Source organism: Pelophylax lessonae (genome assembly GCF_965119305.1).
Source record: "Pelophylax lessonae genome assembly, chromosome: 9".
In the NCBI taxonomy this organism is placed as follows: domain Eukaryota; kingdom Metazoa; phylum Chordata; class Amphibia; order Anura; family Ranidae; genus Pelophylax; species Pelophylax lessonae.
The window spans coordinates 181,600,823-181,624,685 of NC_138776.1; the positions used below are offsets into that span (position 1 = coordinate 181,600,823).

General features: G+C 43.3%; 1 protein-coding gene across 1 annotated transcript in view; it reads left to right on the forward strand.

Annotated features, from left to right (window-relative positions):
* Window positions 1-14,265: 14,265 nt before the first annotated feature.
* Window positions 14,266-23,863, forward strand: part of ZCCHC24 (zinc finger CCHC-type containing 24) — a 190,928-nt gene continuing 181,330 nt past the window's right edge. Inside the window, exon 1 of the mRNA XM_082268201.1 lies at window positions 14,266-14,802. Within this exon, the coding sequence (XP_082124327.1) occupies window positions 14,563-14,802 (240 nt within the window). The 5' untranslated portion in view covers window positions 14,266-14,562. The remainder of the gene's footprint in view (window positions 14,803-23,863) is intronic.

A 23,863-nucleotide genomic window follows, 5' to 3' on the forward strand; every position in this document is an offset into this window, starting at 1 on the left:
AGTATAGTACATATCCAATAATACAGGAAATCAGATAGGAACCACAATTAAACATGAGGTAACGAATATTAAGTCAGGTAGTACTGCTTTACCCTCAGCTACTCATTAACATATCAAATGTGGTCACAAGGAAGGAATAATCATAGAACATTGAACATCTCCATGGTAGGAGAGGTTGTCATCAGAAACTAGGAGGGTAGATTGGTGGCATGAAGAGAAGAGATATAAGAAGATTTATGAAACAAGTATGAGGGGGAAGGAGAGGGAAAGAAGAAAAAAAAACGGTCTAGAAGGCCAGGTGGTCAAATCGTACCTGATACGAATGGTTTAAAATTTGAAGAGTATCGAAAGTGGGACCAATCAGTGCACATAAGCTTATAGGATCTTGTCCCAGGCAATCATACGCCCCAGGCATTCGATTAGGTTAATTTTACAAGCCCATTCAGCCGGCGAAGGAGTTTCAGTTTGTCACCAGTGTCTAGCTATCATGGATGGAGAAGCTGGTAGGAAGTGCCTAATCAAACTATTTTTGGTTTGTTTATAGGAGTGGGCAATATAGACAGCACAGTAATTTGGGGTTTGTTAGAGAATTTGTAACCCACAAGCCCCAGATGTGGGTCATAGTGCCAGGGGTTTGTAAACAACTCCAGTATGTATCAGGGACAGGGGGGTTGATTTTATGTAAGATTTGTGGGCATCAGTTCCATCCAGAGATTATTCAGTAGTTAGTTCTTGGGCATGGGATGAAAAATACATTTTTTAGGTGTGTTTCAATACTATGTCCCAATCCACGACATCTGATGGTATATCAAGTTCCTGCTCAAAATTTGATAGAGAGGGAGGTAGGTGCAGGTTAGATTCTTTTAGCAGAATTTGGTAAATCAGAGTGCTCAGATCTAGTATACTGGGAGAGTAGCAACTGGGGACATTTTTTTTAAAAGCATTTTTAATAAAAAATTTGTCAAAAGAACAGTGTGCTTTTTATATTTACACTTTTCATTTGTTTGGTGAATGAGTAGGGGTACATAGGGAGAGAACAGTGATCTGGGGGCTCCCTTGTCAAGGTTCCAAAAAGTCACCTCACATCTCAGTACACTGTACCAGTCTGAGGATTAAAGAAAGAAGAGATTACTACCTATCTATGATGATCTGGATTTCAACCATACACAGGTGGATATTTATCTAAATAAGTGAGACTGGCCCATAAAAAATTCCGAACAAACTGTTTATAAATGCTATTGAAAAATAAGCACTTTACTTCTACATCCCAGCTGCAACAAATGGTGGAATAGGACACCACCTACAGTGTAGGCCCTAACCAGAAAGTGACCTCTAGTATCTTGCCTCTTTTTGACAGTTGGATCTCCTTGTTTCCAACCCTTTTATAGCAAACAAGAGTATGGCGTACCAAGAAAACAATCATTCACCACACAGGGTACACTCAGTTTATGCTCTTGTTGCATACTTTAACCATGCAGGAACTAAACTTTTAATAGTCTGAAAAATGGTACTTAGCTGGCTTGACCACCCTACATCAAGTATTCCATGGCAACCATGTTAAAACCTTTCAGACCCTGCAAGAAGTACTTTCTTTCCCAAAACATTCTTTCTTTGAATGTCATACACTCCCAATTATGCAAAACAACTATTTCCTACTCTCGACCCCTATGGATCACTATAATAGCACAGAAAATGGCAATAGAAGATGTCTCTTTGCAAAAATCTATAATATCCCCCTCTCTTCCAAGGCATACCAATGCCACGGCAAATAGTGAAGAAAAATGGCAGAAAGATGTAGATACCCTTTACAACTGAAGAATAGTCTTGAACACTTGAATCCATAACCCTTACGTCCTTCTCTCCAACTCATAAACCTCTCACAACTGTCTATTGTCTATCAGGTCTACCATACTTCCTAGAAAACATTTAATTGGGGGCACATCTTTTCCCCTGATCATACTAGAAGTTACAGAGCTGTAGGGACTCTCATCGACAGGATGCCGAGATGTCCAACACTTTTTAGATACTAGGAGTTGATTTTTCAATGGATTAATGACAATTTTGCTATGACTTTACAGAAAAATACACAAATAGGGATTTCCTACCTGACAATGTATCACACCATCGTACAATTTTTCTTCCTAGATAGCAACTTAAAAACTAAACATTTATGGTATTCAAGAGGGAAGGAGGTCAAGACCCAAATTTTTTGTTTCCTGTTGATTGAGATAATATTTCTCTTTTTATTGTTACTGTGCTTTTTCATATTGCTGTAATGAGATGTGTGCACTGTCCAGGATCAGACGTTGTCCTGGATTCCCTTGCAGTACTGTTCCAAACCCCCTCCTACCTCCTTTTCTTTCTGGACAGCCCCAAAAGGCCAGTTTACTGTCCTTCAGTCTGTGCAGACCACTAGTGAAGGGAAGTAAAAAATCTACATGGATAGCAGGAGTAAAACATGCCCATGAACCTATGGTCAATAAGAATAAAAAATGCTCCAGCCTCAGTGAAAGTTAAAGAATTTCCCAGTGTTGGTGTTAGTGGGAGAAATAGTACCTAATTATTTGTGTCAGTGGGGAGAATAATGCCCCATTGTTAGTTTTGGTGAAAAGAATAGTACCCCATAACTGGTGGAATTGGCGGGTGGAATTGTACCTCTGATAGATTTGGTGGGAGAGATAGTACCAGATAAATTCATTGCTGGAGTCAGTAGGAGGAACAGTGCGGCATTGTTATATACTTGAGAGATTGGTTGTTGGATAGACCTGACATCATATATCTCACAATGAATAACAGGCATTTGTTGTAGTAACAACCGGTAGGGATGGGGCTGACGCGTTTCGCTTAGGTAAAGCTTTCTCAAAGACCACTTAATAATCCCCAGTTGACTATCACAAAAAAGAAAAAGATACACAATATTAGTTAAAGAAAATGTTTTGCATATACAAACATTTGCATCAGTTAAACCATTATATCCTTAAAAAAAAATCAAAAATAGATGCTCACCAAAGTGCTAGTGTTAGTTTCAGAAGGAGTAATGTACCTCTTTTTTGTTGTCAGTGGAAGGAATAGTGCCCTGATGTAAGTTTCAGTGGAAGGAATAGAACCTTAATATTAGTTTTAGTGGGTAGAATAGCACTCCATCCCCGGTGCCAATGGAAGGAATGGTGCCCAAATCTTAGTTTCTACAGAGGGAATAGTGCCCCATCATTGGTTTTGGTGGGAGAAAAAATGCCACAACATTGGTGTCAGTGGGAGGAATAGGGCCTCATAGTTGGTTTTAGTGGGAGAAATAGTGCCCCGTTTTTGGTTTCATTGGGAGTAATAATGCCCCATCCTTGATTTCAATGGGAGGAATATTGTTGGTGTAAGTGGGAGGAATAGTATCGTATTGTTATTTTCACTACGGGGATAAGTACTGCATGGTTCTTGTCAGTGGGGGAATAGTGTCCCATCAATCTATTGTCAATCAATCTATTGACAATAGTCAGTGAGAGGAATAGAGCCCCAATCTTGGTTTCAGTGGGAACAATAGTACCTTATCATTGGTTTCAGTGAGAGTAGTAGTGCCCTATTGTTAATGTCAGAGGGGGGAATAGTTCCCCATTGTTGGTTTTAGTGGGAAATTTATTGCTCTATCATTGGTGTCAGTGGGAGGAATAGGCCCTCATATCTGGTGTTAGTGGGAGAAATAGTGCCCCATCTTTGTGTAGCACCCTCCTAGGTAGGTACTAGTGAGAGAGTATAGTTTTGAGCTCTGTCTGCTTACCAGAGGGACTGCAGGTAAATCTATACTGTTCTCTGCCTACCAGAGAGCAGGATCTGTTAGTGAGGTCTGCTAATTGTGCTCAATGCACTATTCATTCAGTTTGGAGTGTGTTTCATGCTGCTCCAATTGGGAGGCATGTTGAGTGGGAGGAAACCTGACGAATGGGTGGATAGGCTTTTGATAGAGTCCTGATGATTGGCTAAGGGCAGGTTGCCTTGGTGCATGTTGGGATACTGTATAAAAGCCAGGAGCACATGTGCTTGGGGTCTTCTTGTTGGAGAGCGGAGTCCCGGAGGGAGGGGGTGGCTGCCTCCTCCTCTGTAGAGGTGCCATGCGGTCACAGAAGGTCGTCCTGAGGGCTAGAGGAGCGGTTGAGAGGAGCTGAACCCAGAGGTCCAGGGAAGCTGACTGAGAGGGGAGACACTGGAGGTCCTGTTTCTGCAGGATTGTGACGTGAGTACAGGAATTCTTGTCAAGGGGCCTGACCTGAGGGGGGCCACCCCTGCTCATAGGATAGTCAGTGGACGGGTGTCAGCAGAAAGAGGATGGTAAGGAGAGTATCCTGAAGATAAAATATTGTTCATTAAGTTGTCTTGAGAGAGAGGATAAAGAAAGCAAGAGACTTAACCCCTATCTAAAGTGGCAGGATGAATTAACAGCCTGGCTGTTCCATATCTACAAGCGGAGTAGTGAAGATAGAAGTCCTCAGATATTGTGAATAGTTAAATTGGAGTATCCCACTATTCCCTTCTCCTATCCCCATTACAACATGAAATAAAAAATAAAAAAAACAATACCCCTGGACCGTTTTTTGAAGTGAAAAGCCAAGAGGAATGTAGGAACTGTATTTACTTATAACCGTGTGTTGGTAACCAGGGGAGCCCGCAGAGTTTATATTCAGCAGTACCTATGGGGACAGTGCTACATTTGGTTTCAGTAGGAGGCATAATGCCCTTTTATTAGTGTCAGTGGGAGGAATAGTTCCCAATCATTAGTTTCAGTGGGAGGAATAGTGCCTCATTGTTGGTTTCAGTGGGAAAAAAGTGTCCTATTGTTGGAGTAAGTGATAGGAATATTATCCTATGGTTCGAGCCATTTGAAGGAATAATGCCCCATCAATCTATTAGTGAAGTCAGTGGGAGGAATAGTGCCCCATTGTTAGTTTTAGTGGGACTAATACCAGTTCTTGCTTGTTGTCAGTGGAAGGACTAGTAATTTACATTTTGGTTCAGTGGGAGGAATAGTGCTGTATTGGTAATGTCATCGGGAGAAGTAGTTCCCTATCGTTGGTTTCAGTGGGAGGACTAGTACCCCATCGTTGGTTTCAGTCGGTAAAATAGTGTTCCATTATTGGTGTAAGTGGGAGAAATAGAAAAACATGGTTGGTGCCAGAATAAAAAAAGAGTGTCCCATCTTTGGTTTCGGCAGGAGGATAGTTCCCAATCAATGGTAGGAATGATAGTTCCCGATCAATGGTAGCAGGAGGATAGTTCCCAATCAATGGTAGGGATGATAGTTCCCGATCTATGGTAGCAGGAGGATAGTTCCCAATCAATGGTAGGAATGATAGTTCCCAATCAATGGTAGGAATGATAGTTCCCAATCAATGGTAGGAATGATAGCTCCCGATCAATGGTAGCAGGAGGATAGTTCCCAATCAATGGTAGCAGGAGGATAGTTCCCAATCAATGGTAGGAATGATAGCTCCCGATCAATGGTAGCAGGAGGATAGTTCCCAATCAATGGTAGGAATGATAGTTCCTGATCAGTGGTAGCAGGAGGATAGTTTCAATGGTAGGAAAAGTGACCCATTATTGGTTTCAGTGGAAAAAAAAAGTATCTCATTGTTGGTAAGTGTGAGGAATAGTACCCCAGCATTGGTGTCAGAGGGAGAAACAGAGCCCCATCATTAATTTCAATGGAAGGAATAGTGTGTTAGTTTCAGAGGGAGTATTACTACCACTTGCTTGGTGTCAGTGGGAGTAATGGTGCCCCAATTTAGTTTCAGTAGGAGGAATAGTACCCCATCATTGGGTTTATCGGGATGAATAGTGCCCCATCTTTGGTTCAGTGGGATGAATAGTGCCTTTTTGTTGGTGTCAGAGGGGCGGATAGTTCCCCATCATTTGTTTCATTTGGAAAAATAATTGCCCATCATTGGTTCCAGTGAGAGGAATAGGGCCTCATAGATGGTTTTAGTGGGAGAAATAGTGCCCCATCTTTGGTTTCAGAGAGGGAAATATTGTCAATGTCAGCGGAAGGAATAGTGTCCCATTGTTGGTTTCAATGGACGGAATAGTCTCCCATTATTGGTGTCAGTGCGAGGAATAGTGCAACATCGTTGGTTTCAGCGTGAAAAATAGTGTCCCATTACTGGTGGGAGGAATAGTACCCTAGGGTTGGCATCAGAAGGAGAAATAGAGCCCCATCATTGGTTTCAAAGGAAAGACTAGTGTCATTGTTGGTGTTATTGGGAGTAATAGTGCCTCCATTGTTATTTTCAGTGGGGGGAACAGTGTCCCATCTTTAGATTCAGTAGGAAAAATAATGCCCCATCATTGGTGTCAGTAGAATCAATAGTGCAAGGGAGTGGGTGTCAGTGGGAGGAATAGTGTCTAATCATTGGTGTCAGTGTTAGGAACATTGTTAGTTTCAGTGGTAAAAATAATGCCCTGTTGTTAGTGTGAGTGTGAGGAACATCTCAGGGTTGATGTCAGAGGGAGAAATCATTGGTTTCAGAAGGATAGTGTGTCATTGTTGGTTTTAGTGGGAAGAATAGCAACCCATTGTAAGTTTCAGTGAAAGGAACAGTTTCCCATCATTAGCTTCAGTGGAAAGATTAGTGCCCCATTGTTGATTTCAATGGGAGGAATAGTGTTTTGTTATTTTCAGTTGCAGGAATAGATATCCATCATTGCTGCCAGTAGGAAGAAGTAGTACCCTATAGGTATCCATCATTGCTGCCAGTGGGAAGAAGTAGTACCCTATAGGTATCCATCATTGCTGCCAGTGGGAAGAAGTAGTACCCTATAGGTATCCATCATTGCTGCCAGTGGGAAGAAGTAGTACCCCATAGGTATCCATCATTGCTGCCAGTGGGAAGAAGTAGTACCCCATAGGTGGTGTCAGAGAAAAAAAGTTATCCATTGTCAGCTTCAGTGGAAGAAATGGTGACTTTTCATTGGTGTTAGAGGCAGGAATAATGCCCAAATACTGGCTGGCACAGATGTGATTCAGAAAGTCCACCTCAACATTGGTGCTAAATTGCACTTACCTTTGTGTAGTTTCCGAGTGCCCCCAATGGTCATTTTCTTTTCAGCAATGTCCTGTAGGTGGTCATCAAGGTTGTCTCTCAACTGCTCCTTAGTTTTATCTACATACACACTATGGAGTCAAAAGTATTGGGACGCCTGCCTCTACACACACATAGACTTTAATGGCATCCCAGTCTTAGTCCGTAGGGTTCAACATTGAGTTGGCCCACCCTTTATAGCTATAACAACTTCGTATCTCCTGGGGAGGCTTTTTCACAAGGTTTAGGAGCGTGTCTATGAGAATGTTTGATCATTCTTCCAGAAATGTGTTTGTGAGGCCAGGCACTGATGTCGGATGTTCTATCAGGTGCAGGCCAGTCAAGTTCCTCCACCCAAAACTCGCTCATCCATGTCTTTATGGACCTTGCTTGGCTAGGGGACAAGTTGAACATGCTCAGTTTGGTGTATATTGTTTGAGAGTTTTTATTTTCTTGGGAGAGTGCATGTGATCAGCACAGGGACAATCCGCACCGTCCAGACAGAGGGTCAGGGGTCCTGTAGCCTCATAGGACAGTCAGAGGAGAATGAAAACCCCTCCTACAAGCTTTAACCAGACACTGATAGAAGTCACAAAGCTGCCATATACTACTTACTAAAATAATTGCATTTCCATGTGTACTGTGGGAGACCAGATATAGTGACTTCAGGCTCCTGGGTTTAGTAACACTTTATGTTGTTTTTCGTACATTACATTAAAGTAGAACTATGGGAAAAACTTTTTTTTTAAATTTTGAATAGAGTAAGGGAGGGTTAGAACCCCTGACAGATTTTTTTTCACCATCTGTGTCCCATTGCAGAGATTTCGCTTCACTTCCTGTCCCATAGCCAAACAGGAAGTGACAGGAAATCTCTGCAAATGAAAGGAATTCCTTGGGGACCCCTAGGTCCCCAGAACCCGTGTCCCATTGGAAGATTTCTGTTTAGTAAACAGGAGAAATAGAGAAAGTGAATCTCCTTACCGGGGGGGGGGGGCACAGACAGCAATAAAATCTGACAGGTGCTCTAATCCCTCTCCGATCTATTCAAAACTTAAAAAAATTGTTTGCTTTTAGTTATACTTTATTACAGTATCTTCTCATTAGAGTCCTTAATGTAAAATGTTCATTTCTTTGAGTTGATTCATTTTTTCTATTTTTTGTAAAAAATTTAAGAAAGCTTGAAATTTTTCTTTTTCAAAATCAAATCAATATTATTTTGATCCATTGTCATGGAGCCCTCAAATGGTGTGGGGCCATAGGCTGGTGCCTACTCCACCTATTTGATAATCCGGGACTGGAAATTAGGACTTAGACAGCTGTCACTGGAACAGGTGTCACCATTGAAAGACTTCTTTTCATGTAACATTTTGGATTTCCCATCATTTTCTGTCCCACTAACAATGGTCACTAGGACAAATTAAGAAGGTGAATCCCTTCAGTGAGGACAGCAGTAAAAACCTGCACCCTCCCTATATCTTCAACACCTTGAGGGGGTGCACAATTTTGCAATGCAGAACTCAGTAAAGTTTTGCAGTCATAAACTCCTGCTGTGCTCGCCTTTTTTTGTCACTAGCAATAAAAACCTTACAGGGATTCTAACAATTCTCTCCTCTATACAAAACTAGAAAAAATATTGGGAGATACATTGGATTATAACCCCTGTCAGTTTTTTTGGGGTTTTTTTTGCTATGTGTTCCATTGGGGAAATTTCTCTTCACTTCCTGTCCCATATTAACAACAGGATGTGAGGACAAATCCCTTCTAATTGACAGAAATTCTGGTGTTGTCACCGGAGTCACCAGAACTAGTATCGCCATTGAAAATTTTTTTCTCTATTCCTATTCTGGTGACAACTCAAAATTTGGGATTTTCTTTCACTTTGAGCCCGGGATCACACTGGTACATGCGGAACACTGCATATGATTTGCACAGGATTTGCACCGCATTCCTGTGCACATCACATGCGATGTCTGTGTAGCACTGCCCCCTAGTGGACTGCTGAGAATTACACTTTCTGGGTTCCCCTGGGTTACCCTTAGCAACTGACAGCAGATAGACAGCAATGGAAGTTCTTGGCTCAATCAATAATCAGTCCAGGGGATGTTGTTTTTGTGGTTTTATTGAGAACTTGGATAGGAGAAGGGATGAGCGGGACACTCCAACTATTAACTATTCTCAGTCTTGAGGACAGCCAACTGTAGAATGCGGCAAGGCCGCTGCTTCACCTTGCCACTAAGTGAAGATACTTTAAATGTTCCTGTGTAAATATTCTCTTCAGGGTTCTGAAACTGGCACCCCCTTTACTCTCACTGCCTGTGTGCTGACACCCATCCACTGACTCTAGCCTCTGGAGTGGTCCCCTTCCTGGCAGACCCCTGGGCAAGTTCCTCTGTACTCATGGACACTGTTTTTCCAGAGTCACCGTTGCCTCCAAACTCCACCAGTCAGCCTTCACTGGACCTCTGTGTTCAGCCCAGTGGCGGCTGGTGCTCAAAATGTTTTTTTTTGGGGGGGGGGGGGGCGCAAACAGAAAAATGTAATAGGCATTGCTTTGCGGCAAAAAACGCTGTAAAAAATTGCGTGACTTTGAGGTCACAAAAGTGTGAAAGGGGTCTCCAGTAATTAAGGTATAGTGTGCCCCCTTTCAATGCAGAGACCAGCGTGCCCCCTTTCAATGCACAGTGACCAGCGTGCCCCCTTTCAATGCACAGTGACCAGTGTGCCCCCTTCAAAACAGTGACCAGCGTGCCCCCTTCAATGCAGTGACCAGCGTGCCCCCTTTCAATGCAGTGACCAGCGTGCCCCCTTCAATGCAGAGACCAGCGTGCCCCCTTCAATGCAGTGACCAGCGTACATGCCCCCTTCAATGCAGTGACCAGCGTACATGCCCCCTTCAATGCAGTGACCAGCGTACATGCCCCCTTCAATGCAGTGACCAGCGTACATGCCCCCTTCAATGCAGTGACCACCGTGTGCGTGCCCCCTTCAATGCAGTGACCAGCGTACATGCTCCCTTCAATGCAGAGACCAGCGTACATGCCCCCTTCAATGCAGTGACCAGCGTACATGCCCCCTTCAATGCAGTGACCAGCGTACATGCCCCCTTCAATGCAGTGACCAGCGTGTGTGCCCCCTTCAATGCAGTGACCAGCGTGCGTGCCCCCTTCAATGCAGTGATCAGCGTACATGCCCCCTTCAATGCAGAGACCAGTGTACATGCCCCCTTCAATGCAGTAACCAGCGTACATGCCCCCTTCAATGCAGAGACCAGCGTACATGCCCCCTTCAATGCAGTGACCAGCGTACATGCCCCCTTCAATGCAGTGACCAGCGTACATGCCCCCTTCAATGCAGTGACCAGCGTGTGTGCCCCCTTCAATGCAGTGACCAGCGTGCGTGCCCCCTTCAATGCAGAGACCAGCGTACCTGCCCCCTTCAATGCAGTGACCAGCGTACATGCCCCCTTCAATGCAGTGACCAGCGTACATGCCCCCTTCAATGCAGTGACCAGCGTGTGTGCCCCCTTCAATGCAGTGACCAGCATACATGCCCCCTTCAATGCAGTGACCAGCTTACATGCCCCCTTCAATGCAGTGACCAGCATACATGCCCCCTTCAATGCAGTGACCAGCGTACATGCCCCCTTCAATGCAGTGACCAGCGTACATGCCCCCTTCAATACAGTGACCAGCGTGCGTTCCCCCTTCAATGCAGTGACCAGCGTGCGTGCCCCCTTCAATGCAGTGACCAGCGTGCGTGCCCCCTTCAATGCAGTGACCAGCGTGCGTGCCACCTTCAATGCAGTGACCAGCGTACATGCCCCCTTCAATGCAGAGATCAGCGTGCGTGCCCCCTTCAATGCAGTGACCAGCGTGCGTGCCCCCTTCAATGCAGTGACCAGCGTGCGTGCCACCTTCAATGCAGTGACCAGCGTACATGCCCCCTTCAATGCAGAGACCAGCGTGCGTGCCCCCTTCAATGCAGTGTGGGTCCCCCCCCCCCCCAGACTAGTGCACTTACCTTAGCTGGACGGCGGCTTTTCTTCAGTCCCGGCGGCGGCTTCTCCTCACTGTGTCCCCCGGAGGCGCGTCTCCACTCTCCTCGAGTCCTGCCGCTCCCGCCTCCTCCTCGGCCAATGGCATGGGGTTTGCCTTGCGGCCAATCAGGAAGCCGGTATTAAACCGGCTTCCTGATTGGCCAGGAGGAGGATCGGTGTGACAATAGCGAATTTTCATTCGCTATTGTCACACAATGGGTGGGCTCGGGGCGCACTGCTCTGCACCCTGGGACCACCCTTTGCATCACCCTATTATTTCAATGCACAGTGACCAGCGTGCCCCCTTTCAATGCACAGTGACCAGCGTGCCCCCTTTCAATGCACAGTGACCAGCGTGCCCACTTTCAATGCACAGTGACCAGCGTGCCCACTTTCAATGCACAGTGACCAGCGTGCCCCCTTTCAATGCACAGTGACCAGTGTGCCCCCTTCAAAACAGTGACCAGCATGCCCCCTTTCAATGCAGTGACCAGCGTGCCCCCTTCAATTCAGAGACCAGCGTGCCCCCTTCAATGCAGTGACCAGCGTACATGCCCCCTTCAATGCAGAGACCAGCGTACATGCCCCCTTCAATGCAGTGACCAGCGCACATGCCCCCTTCAATGCAGTGACCAGATTATATATGAGCACAGTGATTTTGGTGTAAACGAGCACAGCGATTATATATGAGCACAGTGATTATGGTGTAAACGAGCACAGTGATTATGGTGTAAATGAGCACAGCGATTATATATGAGCACAGTGATTATGGTGTAAACGGGCACAGCGATTATGGTGTAAATGAGCACAGCGATTATGGTGTAAACAAGCACAGTGATTATATATGAGCACAGCGATTATGGTGTAAATGAGCACAGCGATTATATATGAGCACAGCGATTATGGTGTAAATGAGCACAGCAATTATATATGAGCACAGTGATTATGGTGTAAATGAGCACAGTGATTATGGTGTAAATGAGCACAGCGATTATGGTGTAAATGAGCACAGCGATTATGGTGTAAATGAGCACAGCGATTATATATGAGCACAGTGATTATGGTGTAAATGAGCACAGCGATTATGGTGTAAATGAGCACAGCGATTATATATGAGCACAGTGATTATGGTGTAAATGAGCACAGTGATTATGGTGTAAATGAGCACAGCGATTATGGTGTAAATGAGCACAGCGATTATATATGAGCACAGAGATTATGGTGTAAATGAGCACAGCGATTATGGTGTAAATGAGCACAGCGATTATATATGATCACAGAGATTATGGTGTAAATGAGCACAGCGATTATATATGAGCACAGAGATTATGGTGTAAATGAGCACAGCGATTATGGTGTATATGAGCACAGAGATTATGGTGTAAATGAGCACAGCGATTATGGTGTAAATGAGCACAGCGATTATATATGGGCACAGTGATTATGGTGTAAATGAGCACAGCGATTATAAATGAGCACAGAGATTATGGTGTAAATGAGCACAGCGATTATGGTGTAAATGAGCACAGCGATTATAAATGAGCACAGAGATTATGGTGTAAATGAGCACAGCGATTATGGTGTAAATGAGCACAGCGATTATAAATGAGCACAGAGATTATGGTGTAAATGAGCACAGCGATTATGGTGTAAATGAGCACAGCGATTATATATGGGCACAGAGATTATGGTGTAAATGAGCACAGCGATTATATATGAGCACAGAGATTATGGTGTAAATGAGCACAGCGATTATGGTGTAAATGAGCACAGAGATTATGGTGTAAATGAGCACAGCGATTATATATGAGCACAGAGATTATGGTGTAAATGAGCACAGCGATTATGGTGTAAATGAGCACAGCGATTATATATGATCACAGAGATTATGGTGTAAATGAGCACAGCGATTATATATGATCACAGAGATTATGGTGTAAATGAGCACAGCGATTATAAATGAGCACAGAGATTATGGTGTAAATGAGCACAGCGATTATAAATGAGCACAGAGATTATGGTGTAAATGAGCACAGCGATTATATATGAGCACAGAGATTATGGTGTAAATGAGCACAGCGATTATATATGAGCACAGCGATTATGGTGTAAATGAGCACAGCGATTATATATGGGCACAGTGATTATGGTGTAAATGAGCACAGCGATTATAAATGAGCACAGAGATTATGGTGTAAATGAGCACAGCGATTATAAATGAGCACAGCGATTATAAATGAGCACAGCGATTATAAATGAGCACAGCGATTATGGTGTAAATGAGCACAGCGATTATATATGGGCACAGAGATTATGGTGTAAATGAGCACAGTGATTATGGTGTAAATGAGAACAGCGATTATATATGAGCACAGTGATTATGGTGTAAATGAGAACAGCGATTATATATGGGCACAGCGATTATGGTGTAAATGAGCACAGCGATTATATATGAGCACAGCGATTATGGTGTAAATGAGAACAGCGATTATATATGGGCACAGCGATTATGGTGTAAATGAGCACAGCGATTATATATGAGCACAGCGATTATATATGAGCACAGTGATTATGGTGTAAACAAGCACAGCGATTATAATATATATGCGCGCAGCAATTCTGATATAAATGAGCCCCCCCCCCCCCCCCATGGGATATGATAAGGTGATGGTGAATATGTAATGTGTCTATAATGAATAGAGATATTTGGTGGAATGCAGTCATAGTGACTATTAGAAGGGAGATGTGTAATGTGAGGAGCCCAGTCTTGTTGGGGTAGATGAGAAGAGTGAGTGGCAGAGCTGTGAGCCCGGATCACATTTCCCTATGGTGTAGGAGGTGCACCCCCCTATTCTCCCCCTGGCGGTGAGTGGCAGAGCTGTGAGCCCGGATCACATTTCCCTATGGTGTAGGGGGGTGCACCCCCCTGGTCTCCCCCCTCATGGTACAGGAGGTGCGCCCCCCTGGTTTCCCCCCTCTTGGTACAGGAGATGCACCCCCCTGGTCTCCCCCCTCATGGTACAGGAGGTGTGCACCCCCCTGGTCTCCCCCCTCATGGTACAGGAGGTGCACCCCCCTGGTTTCCCCCCTCTTGGTACAAGAGATGCACCCCCCTAGTCTCCCCCTATCGTGGTTAAAGGGAACCGGCTTCCCATCAATAACAGACCGGCCTATGGAGAGCAGCCCCGACCTTCCCTGCAGCCCATGCAGATGAGCCAGGCTGGCCGGCCAATGGCAGCGCGGCGAGGGCGGGGCCGTGCAATCACATAGCGGATTGCAGAGAAATTTGGGAAAAGTTGAGCAGAGAGAAGTTTGCAGCAATGCCCTTACTGAGCCCTCTGCCAAATCCCTATAGGAAGGAAAGATAGGGGGCAGGAAGAAAGGAAGGAGGAAGAGGCTGAAGAAAAGAAGGAGAGAAGGACTGTGCCTGAGAGGAGGGGGCTTTCTTCTAACTCAGGGGGCAAAATGAGCCTGCTGTCTGCCATAGATACCACTGCATCAGTCTACCAGCCTGCCCAGCTCCTCAACTGGGTCTATCTGTCCCTGCAAGACACTCACCAAGCCAGTGCCTTTGATGCCTTCAGACCAGAATCCAGCAATGCCTCCCACCCTGATCTCAACAACTACTCCAAGAGCCCCCCAGATCTCAACTCTTCCATCCACTCCAGCTATCTCAGCAACTTCCTGCAGCTCCAGAGGACTGAGGTGTGTCCCTCACTTCCCAAAACCCCCCTCTTCCTTCTGCCTGTCACCACTACAAGTCATTGTCTGATCTACTACTACACTCTTCCTATTATATACTATTCTACAAACTCTATCATCTTCTAATCCCTGCTTTTCTGTCCTGTCCTACTATGTGTTATGTGCTAAACTACTACTTCTATCTGTCCCAATTTTACTACTATGTACTAATATATGATATAAACTAAACCATTGTCTAATCTACTACTACTTCTATCTGTCCCAATTTTACTACTATGTACTAATATATGATATAAACTAAACCATTGTCTAATCTACTACTACTTCTATCTGTCCCAATTTTACTACTATGTACTAATATATGGTATAAACTAAACCATCGTCTAATCTACTACTACTTCTATCTGTCCCAATTTTACTACTATGTACTAATATATGGTATAAACTAAACCGTCCTCTAATCTACTACTACTTCTATCTGTCCCAATTTTACTACTATGTACTAATATAGGATATAAACTAAACCATCGCTAATCTACTACTTCTTCTATCTGTCCCAATTTTACTACTATGTACTAATATATGGTATAAACTAAACCATTGTCTAATCAACTACTACTTCTATCTACTCCACTTTTACTTCTATGTACTAATATAACATATAAACTAAACCATCGTCTAATCTACTACTACTTCTATCATTTTTACATGTATGTACTCATGGATTATGTAAACTAAAATATTGTCAAATCTACTACTTTTACCTACTCCATTTTTACTATTATGTACTAATGGATTCTACAAACCAAATTTTCTGATCCACTGCTACTTCTGTTTACTCCTCTGTTACTTTTATATAATATTATAATATAGAAACTGAACTATTTTCTAATCTCTGCTTTTATGTCTTGTACTACTATGTGGCATCTGCAACTACTACTACCTTTATCTGCCCCGCATTTACCTTTATGTACTAATATATGATAAACGAAACCATTGCTTAATCCACTACTACTTCTATCTACTCCATTTTTACTATTATGTACTAATGGATTTTGTAAACTAAAACATTTTCTAATCTACATCTTCTGTCTGCTCCATGTTTACTATTATGTACTAATGTATTATATAAAGTAAACCATTGTCTGATCTACTATTTATGTTTACTCCTATGTTACTATTATATAGTGCCTATATATATGCCTTTCTGTCCTGTCCTGCTATGTGTCATCTGCAAAAACTACTACTTCTATCTACTCAGTTTTTACTATTATGTACTAATGTATTATATACTAAATCATTGTTTAATCTATGAATATCCTTATCTGAATGCATCAGACTCTGATCTCTGCCTTTATGTTCAATCTCAATGTGTCATCTACAAAATACTACTACTCATATCTACGCCTTATACTGTATGCTATTACATTATAAAAACCGTATCGGCCTCTAATCTCGGCCTGTTTGTAGTCTCAATATCTCATCTGCAAAATTCTACTACTCCTATCTACTCCACTACTACTATTATATAGAATACCAATATATAAACTGTATCAATGTCTAATCTCTGCATGTATACTCAATCTCAGTATGCCATTTGCAAGATACTACTACTCCTATCTACTCAACTGTTACTATTATATTTTATACTAATATACAGTATAAACCGTATCATTGTCTAATCTCTGCATGTATACTCAATCTCAGTATGCCATTTGCAAAATACTACTACTCCTATCTACTCCACTGTTACTATTATATACTATAATTATATATAAACTGCATCATTGTCTAATCCCTGCCTGTATATTCAGTCTCAGTATGTCATGTGCAAAATACTACTACTCCTATCGGCTCAACTGTTACTATTATATACTATACTAACATATTAACCGTATCACTGTCTAATCTCTGCATGTATACTTAATCTCAATATGCCATTTACAAAATACTACTACTCCTATCTACTCCACTGTTACTATTATTTACTATAATTATATATAAACCGTATCATTGTCTAATTTCTGCATGTATATTCAGTCTTAGTATGTAATTTGCAAAATACTACTACTCCTATCTATTCCACTGTTGCTAATATATACTATTATATTATATAAATTGTATCATTGTCTAATGTCTGCCCTGTTGTTTATTCTCTATGTGCCATCTGCAAAAACTACTACGCCTATCAAATCCACTATTACTACGATATACTATACTTATATACAAACTGTCATTGTCTGATTGCTGGCTGTGTGTTCAGGTTCAAAATGTGTAATCTGCAAAAAAATACTACTCCTCATCTCTTAGGGCCCCATACACATTACAATCTGGCCTTACAGCCTTTCTACGATGACTACTCTAGATTTAGCAAATATAAATGTAATATGAGGATTTACCTAATCTATCCAATCATTTTGTATCCAGATAGGCAGGCCTTTGTTCTACATAGTTGTCGGTAGATCTAAGGTGCCGTTCACATCTATGCGTTCCAGAAACGCTTGCAGAAGCGTGCATTTCTGCATGTGTTCCTGCAATGTGCAGAAAAATGCATTGTGCGTTCGGTTCAGCCAGGGAATGCGTGTTTTTGCAAGTGGCTAAAAAGTACAGTAAAATATGTGCCAAGTTCTATGCCCAAAATGGTGCAGGAGCTTCTTTGGTGCGTTTGTCATGTGCATTGCACGTAACGCACAAGACAGGAAAGCGAAGCACACATGACTGCGATGCTGCAGTGTGAACGAGGCCTATAGGAGATTTCAGCTTGTGTGGTAATCTTTACTTCTGTCTTCTCCACTGTTATAAATATATACTATTATATTATAGAAACTTGAGCATAACCTGTGCCTTTATGTTCAATCTCAATGTCTTGTCTGCAAAATGTTACTACTTCTATCATCACTTCTGTCTACTCTACTGTTACTGTTATATACTATTATATTAAAGCGGACTTCCAGCTGGGGGGGGGGATTAAGTCAGCAGTTACAAATACTGTAGCTGATGACTTTTAATATACAGGCAATTACCTGTCCAGGTAGCCTGCGATGTCGGCACCCGAAGCCAAACCCCCCATCTTCATTGGGTGCATGCGCCGGCACCAGCATCCTTACTAAGGAAAACAGGGAGTAAAGCCTTGCGGCTTCACAGCCTGTTTCCTACTGTGCATGCGCTTTCCGAATGGTCCCCCTGTCTTCTGGGACCTGTGTGTGTATCCCTCAAATGATGTAAATTGCCGGGGCGCCCTTACCCGGAAGATGGATCGGGTACTTGTTTTGAGGAAGCAGATAAGCAGAGCTTCCACTCATATACCTTGTATCACTGTCTAATGGATCTCCAAACTATGGCCCTCCAGCTGTTGCAGGACTACACATCCCATGAGGCATTGTAAAACTTTGACATTCACAGACATGACTAGGCACAGGGCCAGTGGTACCTATAGGCAAGGTAGGCACCGGCCTAGAGCGCACACCAGTCTGGAGCGCCAGAGGTGCCTCATCCTCCTTGTTCAGCCTGAGAAGGAAAGGGGACTTCCAGTCGTAAAAAGCTTCCTCTCCATGGACATCCCTGTAGAGACCCCTCTCCCTGTATCTCCCCAGAAACAAGGGAAGTTGCCTGGATCTGGCTTTCTGTCCTCCCTTCCCCCTCCTCCTGGGATGACAGGCAGCTTGTGTCTGAAATATTCTCCCATTACCCAGTATGGAGGGTCCTGGTGGAGCGCCCATTAGAAGGAGTCTAATCCCCAGAGCACCAGGTTAGGCCTACACAGCACACAGCGCCTGGGACACCGATCTGCTCTCCCCTGGATCTACATGTGGCTTTGAGTATGCAATCGGCCCCAGTTTCTTTCTGGCCCCTGTGGCCCTTCTGTTCCTGCTCTGGTCCTCAGATCGTCTGGCTGGCGCCTGGATCTGCTCCCCTGTTTACCTCCTGCAGGCCTTCTGCAATGCCGGCATAGGTGAGGCCACCTGTCCGTAAACTGCCCCAGTCTGTCCATATACTGCCCTAGCCTGTCCAAATACTGCCCCAGACTGTCCATATACTGCCCCAGCCTGTCCTTATACTGCCCCAGCCTGTCCATATACTGCCCTAACCTGTCCTGCCCCAGTCTGTCTGTATACTGCCCCAGCCTGTCCGTATACTGCCCCAGCCTGTCCATATACTGCCCCAGCCTGTCCATATACTGCCCTAGCCTGTCCAAATACTGCCCCAGACTGTCCATATACTGCCCCAGCCTGTCCTTATACTGCCTCAGCCTGTCCGTATACTGCCCTAACCTGTCCTGCCCCAGTCTGTCTGTATACTGCCCCAGCCTGTCTGTATACTGCCCCAGCCTGTCCATATACTGCCCCAGCCTGTCCATATACTGCCCCAGCCTGTCCGTATACTGCCCCAGCCTGTCTGTATACTGCCCTAACCTGTCCTGCCACAGTCTGTCTGTATACTGCCCCAGCCTGTCCGTATACTGCCCCAGCCTGTCCATATACTGCCCCAGCCGGTCCATATACTGCCCCAGCCTATCCATCTACTGCCCCAGCCTGTCCATATATTGCCCAGCCTGTCCATATACCTGCAGACCACGGCATGAGGAAGCAAGCTGGTGCCACCACTATTTGTCTTCAGGCTGGGTCCAGAGTTGTGAAGGTGCAGGCCTGCAGACTACGGTTAAAGAAATAGGTGGAGGGGCACTGCAAAAATCTCAGTCATGGGCAGAAGTGGGGGGTTGGGTGGTGGATGGGGCTCAGCAAAATTAGGTTTTGCCTAGGGTGTCAAAAATCCTTGCACCAGCCCTGACTAAGCATGATGGGAATTGAAGTTCCTGAACAACTGGAGGGCCATAGTTTGGAGAGCCCTGAATGTCCAGTCCCAGTATGTGTCCTCAGAATATTACTACAACTCTCCTATTGTACCTACTTCACTGTTACTATTACCTGCACTCTCTACAGTTGTGTCTCTATATGTCACATTGTATTGTTAATAGTCAGTGAAATTGCTACATGTATCGTTTTCAGTCTAAAATAATATAAGCAAGTTGTGTAAATACTAAAAAGTTTTGCAAAACATCAGAACTGTATTGATACAATGACTTATAGAAGGATTTCACATGAAACAAATGCCTTCATTATATTTGCTGTACATTTTTGGAGATTGGCTAATGTTTGGTGCCCTAATGCTCACAATATGGGTTACCATCTCCTTCAGACTTACCAACAACGATGTAGTGTTTGGGCCTGCCAGATTGGATAAAAATTGATTGGTTACATAGTTAGGTTGAAAAAAGACACAAGTCCATCTAGCTCAACCAACAAAAAACAAAAATCAATAAAGAAAACACAACCATACAATTCCATATACAGAATACAGTTGATCCAGAGGAAGGCAAAAAACCCAGCAAAGCATGATCCAATTTACTACAGCAGGGGAAAAAAATCCTTCCTGACCCCCCGAGAGGCAATCGGATATTCCCTGGATCAACTTTACCTATAAATATTAGTACCCAGTTAGTTATATCAACTATACCTATCCAGAACCACCTCTGGAGGGAGTCTATTCCCCATTTTTACAGCTCTTACTGTAAAGAGTGCCCTCTTGTCCTCTGTGATGACCTTGACCACTTCGTGCCCGAAAGGTTTTGCCCCCTTAATGACCAGACCACTTTTTGCGATTCGGCACTGCATTAATTTAACGGACAATTATGCGGGCGTGCGACTGTACCCAAATAAAATTGATGTCCTTTTTTCCCCACAAATAGAGCTTTCTTTTGGTGCTATTTGATCACCTCTGTGATTTTTTTTTTTTTTTGCGCTATAAACAAAAAAAGAGCGACAATTCTGAAAAAAAAAAAAACAATATTTTTCACTTTCTGTTACATAACATTCCCAAAAAAAAGTAAAAATCAAATTTTTTTCATTCTTGTAGGCCAATTTGTATTCTGCTACATATTTTTGGTAAAAAGAGATCCCAATAAGCATATTTTGTTTGGCTTGCGCAAAAGTTATCGCGTCTACAAACTAGGAGAAAGATTTATGTCATTTTTTATTTTTTTTTTTTTTTACTAGTAATGGCGGCGATCAGTGATTTTTAGCGGGACTGCAAAATTGCGGCAGACAGATTGGACACCTAACTGACATTTTTTACATTTTTGGGGGGACCAGTGACATTACTACAGTAATCAGTGCTAAAAAATCTGCACTGTTACTGTAATAATGACACTGGCAGGGAACGGGTTAACTCAGGGGCGATCAAAGGGTTAAGTGTGAGCCTAGGGGGTGCTTTCTAACTGAGAGGGGGATGGGGTTGTGGAATCAACACAGAGGCCTGTGTTACTAAATAGGAGTAACACAGGTGCTCTGTGCTAATTCCTGAGAGAACAACGGTCTGCTGTGTTTACAACAGCAGACCATCGTTCTCTCTTAGTGGGGAGCGATCGCGGGTGCCCCATGGATTGGTTTCACTGCTTCCTAATGGGGGCACATGCACGCCCCCAGAAGCGCTCCCCGAACCGGGGGTACAGGTAGGGCGGTTTGCGCAGCTGAGCCAACCTGCCGCAGCATATCTGCAGTGGGCGGTCGGCAAGTGGTAATGCAATCTACTGAGCTGGCCAGAACCACCTCTGGAGGGAGTCTATTCCACATTTTCACAGCTTGTACTGTAAAGAAACCTTTCCATATTTGGAGACAAAATATGTTTTCCTCTAGATGTTAAGAGTGCCCCCTTGTCCTCTGTGATGACCTTAAAGTGAATAACTCAACACCAAGTTCACTATATGGACCCCTTATGTATTTATACATGTTGATCATATCCCCCCCCCCCTTAATCTCCTCTTCTCAAGAGAGAATAAATTAAGTTCCTCCAATCTTTCCTCATAGCTGAGCTCCTCCATGTCTCTTATTAGTTTGGTTGCCCTTCTCTGCACTTTCTCCAGTTCCCGGATATCCTTTTTGAGAACTGGTGCTCAAAACTGAACTGCATATTCCAGATGAGGTCTTAGACCAGGTAGGTCCCCATAAGACGTAGTTTTGGTAAATTGATTGCACAAAGATTGCATGGTTAGATTGCGATGTGTATGGGGACTCTAACAAACGTTTATGTGGCTCTTTCACAAAGTATTTAAGAAGAAAAAATATATTTTCTGCCTTGCCTAGCAAGTTTTATTTAAGGGCATCTGGCATTGGTCTGTGGAGAAAATTCCTTTATTTGCTTTAGATCAGCCGGAGTCCAGGGAAGTGTAAGGATAATACTGTTGACAGTGTGATTAACCCAGTCAGTGCCAAACGGACTTGGCTGAAGCTAACAAAAGCCTGCCCTGACAGCTGCTCTTGTAGACAAATGGTTACACAGATTTCCCTTTGAGTGATCCCAGACAGTAATATCTATCCAGGGCCTGTAACGAAAGGAAAGAAAGAAAATTCCATCAGCTTTATCCAAGCGTGCTATAAAAGTTTTAATAACAATTTAAGGGTTTTATTTTTCATGCAAACTTCAAAGTTTTCCCAGAATAAGAATATTCCAAAAAAACAAACTTTCCATCCAAATATTCTTAAGGAACATTAAAAATGCAGGGCACTAGTGCATTTGGAGGTCAGTTGTTCATCAAGCGGCAAGATCAGACTTCCAAAATATACTTCATATGTATATCATTATTCCAAGCCGAGATCGCAGAAAAAATATTATTGTCGGGTAAATTTATGGATTTGTTATGCACAATCGCCGCCTCTGAAGCTGGCCATACTCAGGAAGAGAACCTTGCTGCCGCAAAGGCTTTTGGCTTGCTCATACAACAGCTGGGTAGGGAATGGGTCAACAATGATGGAAACGGATGGACAAAAAGTCAGATTTGGAAGGAAGGTTGGAAACGTTTATCCAGTTCCCTCTTGTTCTTCGTTGTGATGGTAGCAGTAGGCCTTGTGCTGTTTTTTATGGCTTATGTGGTGATCCTATGATGTTCCGCAAGTAGCGGATGACAATGGCAACTGTAAGTAAGATTGCTGCATGGTCTACTAGGAACAGCGCAACCAAAAAAATCTGTTATATAACTTGAAGGTTCTTTCCACTTGTAAAGACTATTGATTTTTACCTGCGCACCCTGGATTAGTCCTGCAATCACTGTGGGATCTTGATAGTGCAACTTGTGTAAATATATTTAAATTGATAGTGTGAATCAATTTAATATCAAATTAAATTAATAAAGTAAGAATCCAATTAATATACCATAATTAATACAAAACAAATGATGTGAATCTAACTATGTGACAATAATAATAATGAAATGGTGACAAATAGATAAATAAATAAAGCGAGGCAGCAGGTTTGGTAAGATAATATGGCCAAGTAATGTGAAAATGATAGTTTGCTATAAAATAAACCACGCTCTCAAGTACTGGTACATGCTAATAATATTGTCCATCAACATCAGGGAACTGTGGTTAGTGACATATTCGTGAGAAAATGACAACTCCTCCAAAACGGGAATAGTGATGAGTGATCTTCCACCACCTAAGTCAGGGATGCCTACAAGTCAGGGATGCATACAAGTTAGGGATGCCTACAAGTCAGGGATGCATACAAGTTAGGGATGCCTACAAGTCAGGGATGCCTACAAGTTAGGGATGCCTACTCACCAGAGATAGAAATAATTATGCATATCCAGCCATTGAGGTCTCCCCCGAGCTAATAGGTATCCTCCTATAATAACACTATTCCAGTTGGTCTCCAGAATATGTATGATAGAATATAAAGAACTAATGGCTCCTCATAGTGTAGTAATTCCATTTATTGGTACCTGCATAAAAAATTAAAAACTTACAAGGTGATGTGTACTAAAAGGCCATTCAGTATAGCAGGGACGCCGTTCCGCGTTCCACCTGCATTCCAAGTAGAGGAAGTGATATGTCGGGTTGTATTAACCCTACACGCGTTTCGTCAGAGCGTCCGACGTCATCAGGGGGTCACATGGAAAAAATATTATTGTCTGTTAAATTTATGGATTTGTTATGCAGAATCGCCGCCTCTGAAGCTGGCCATACTCAGGAAGAGAACCTTTTGGCTTGCTCATACAACAGCTAGGAAC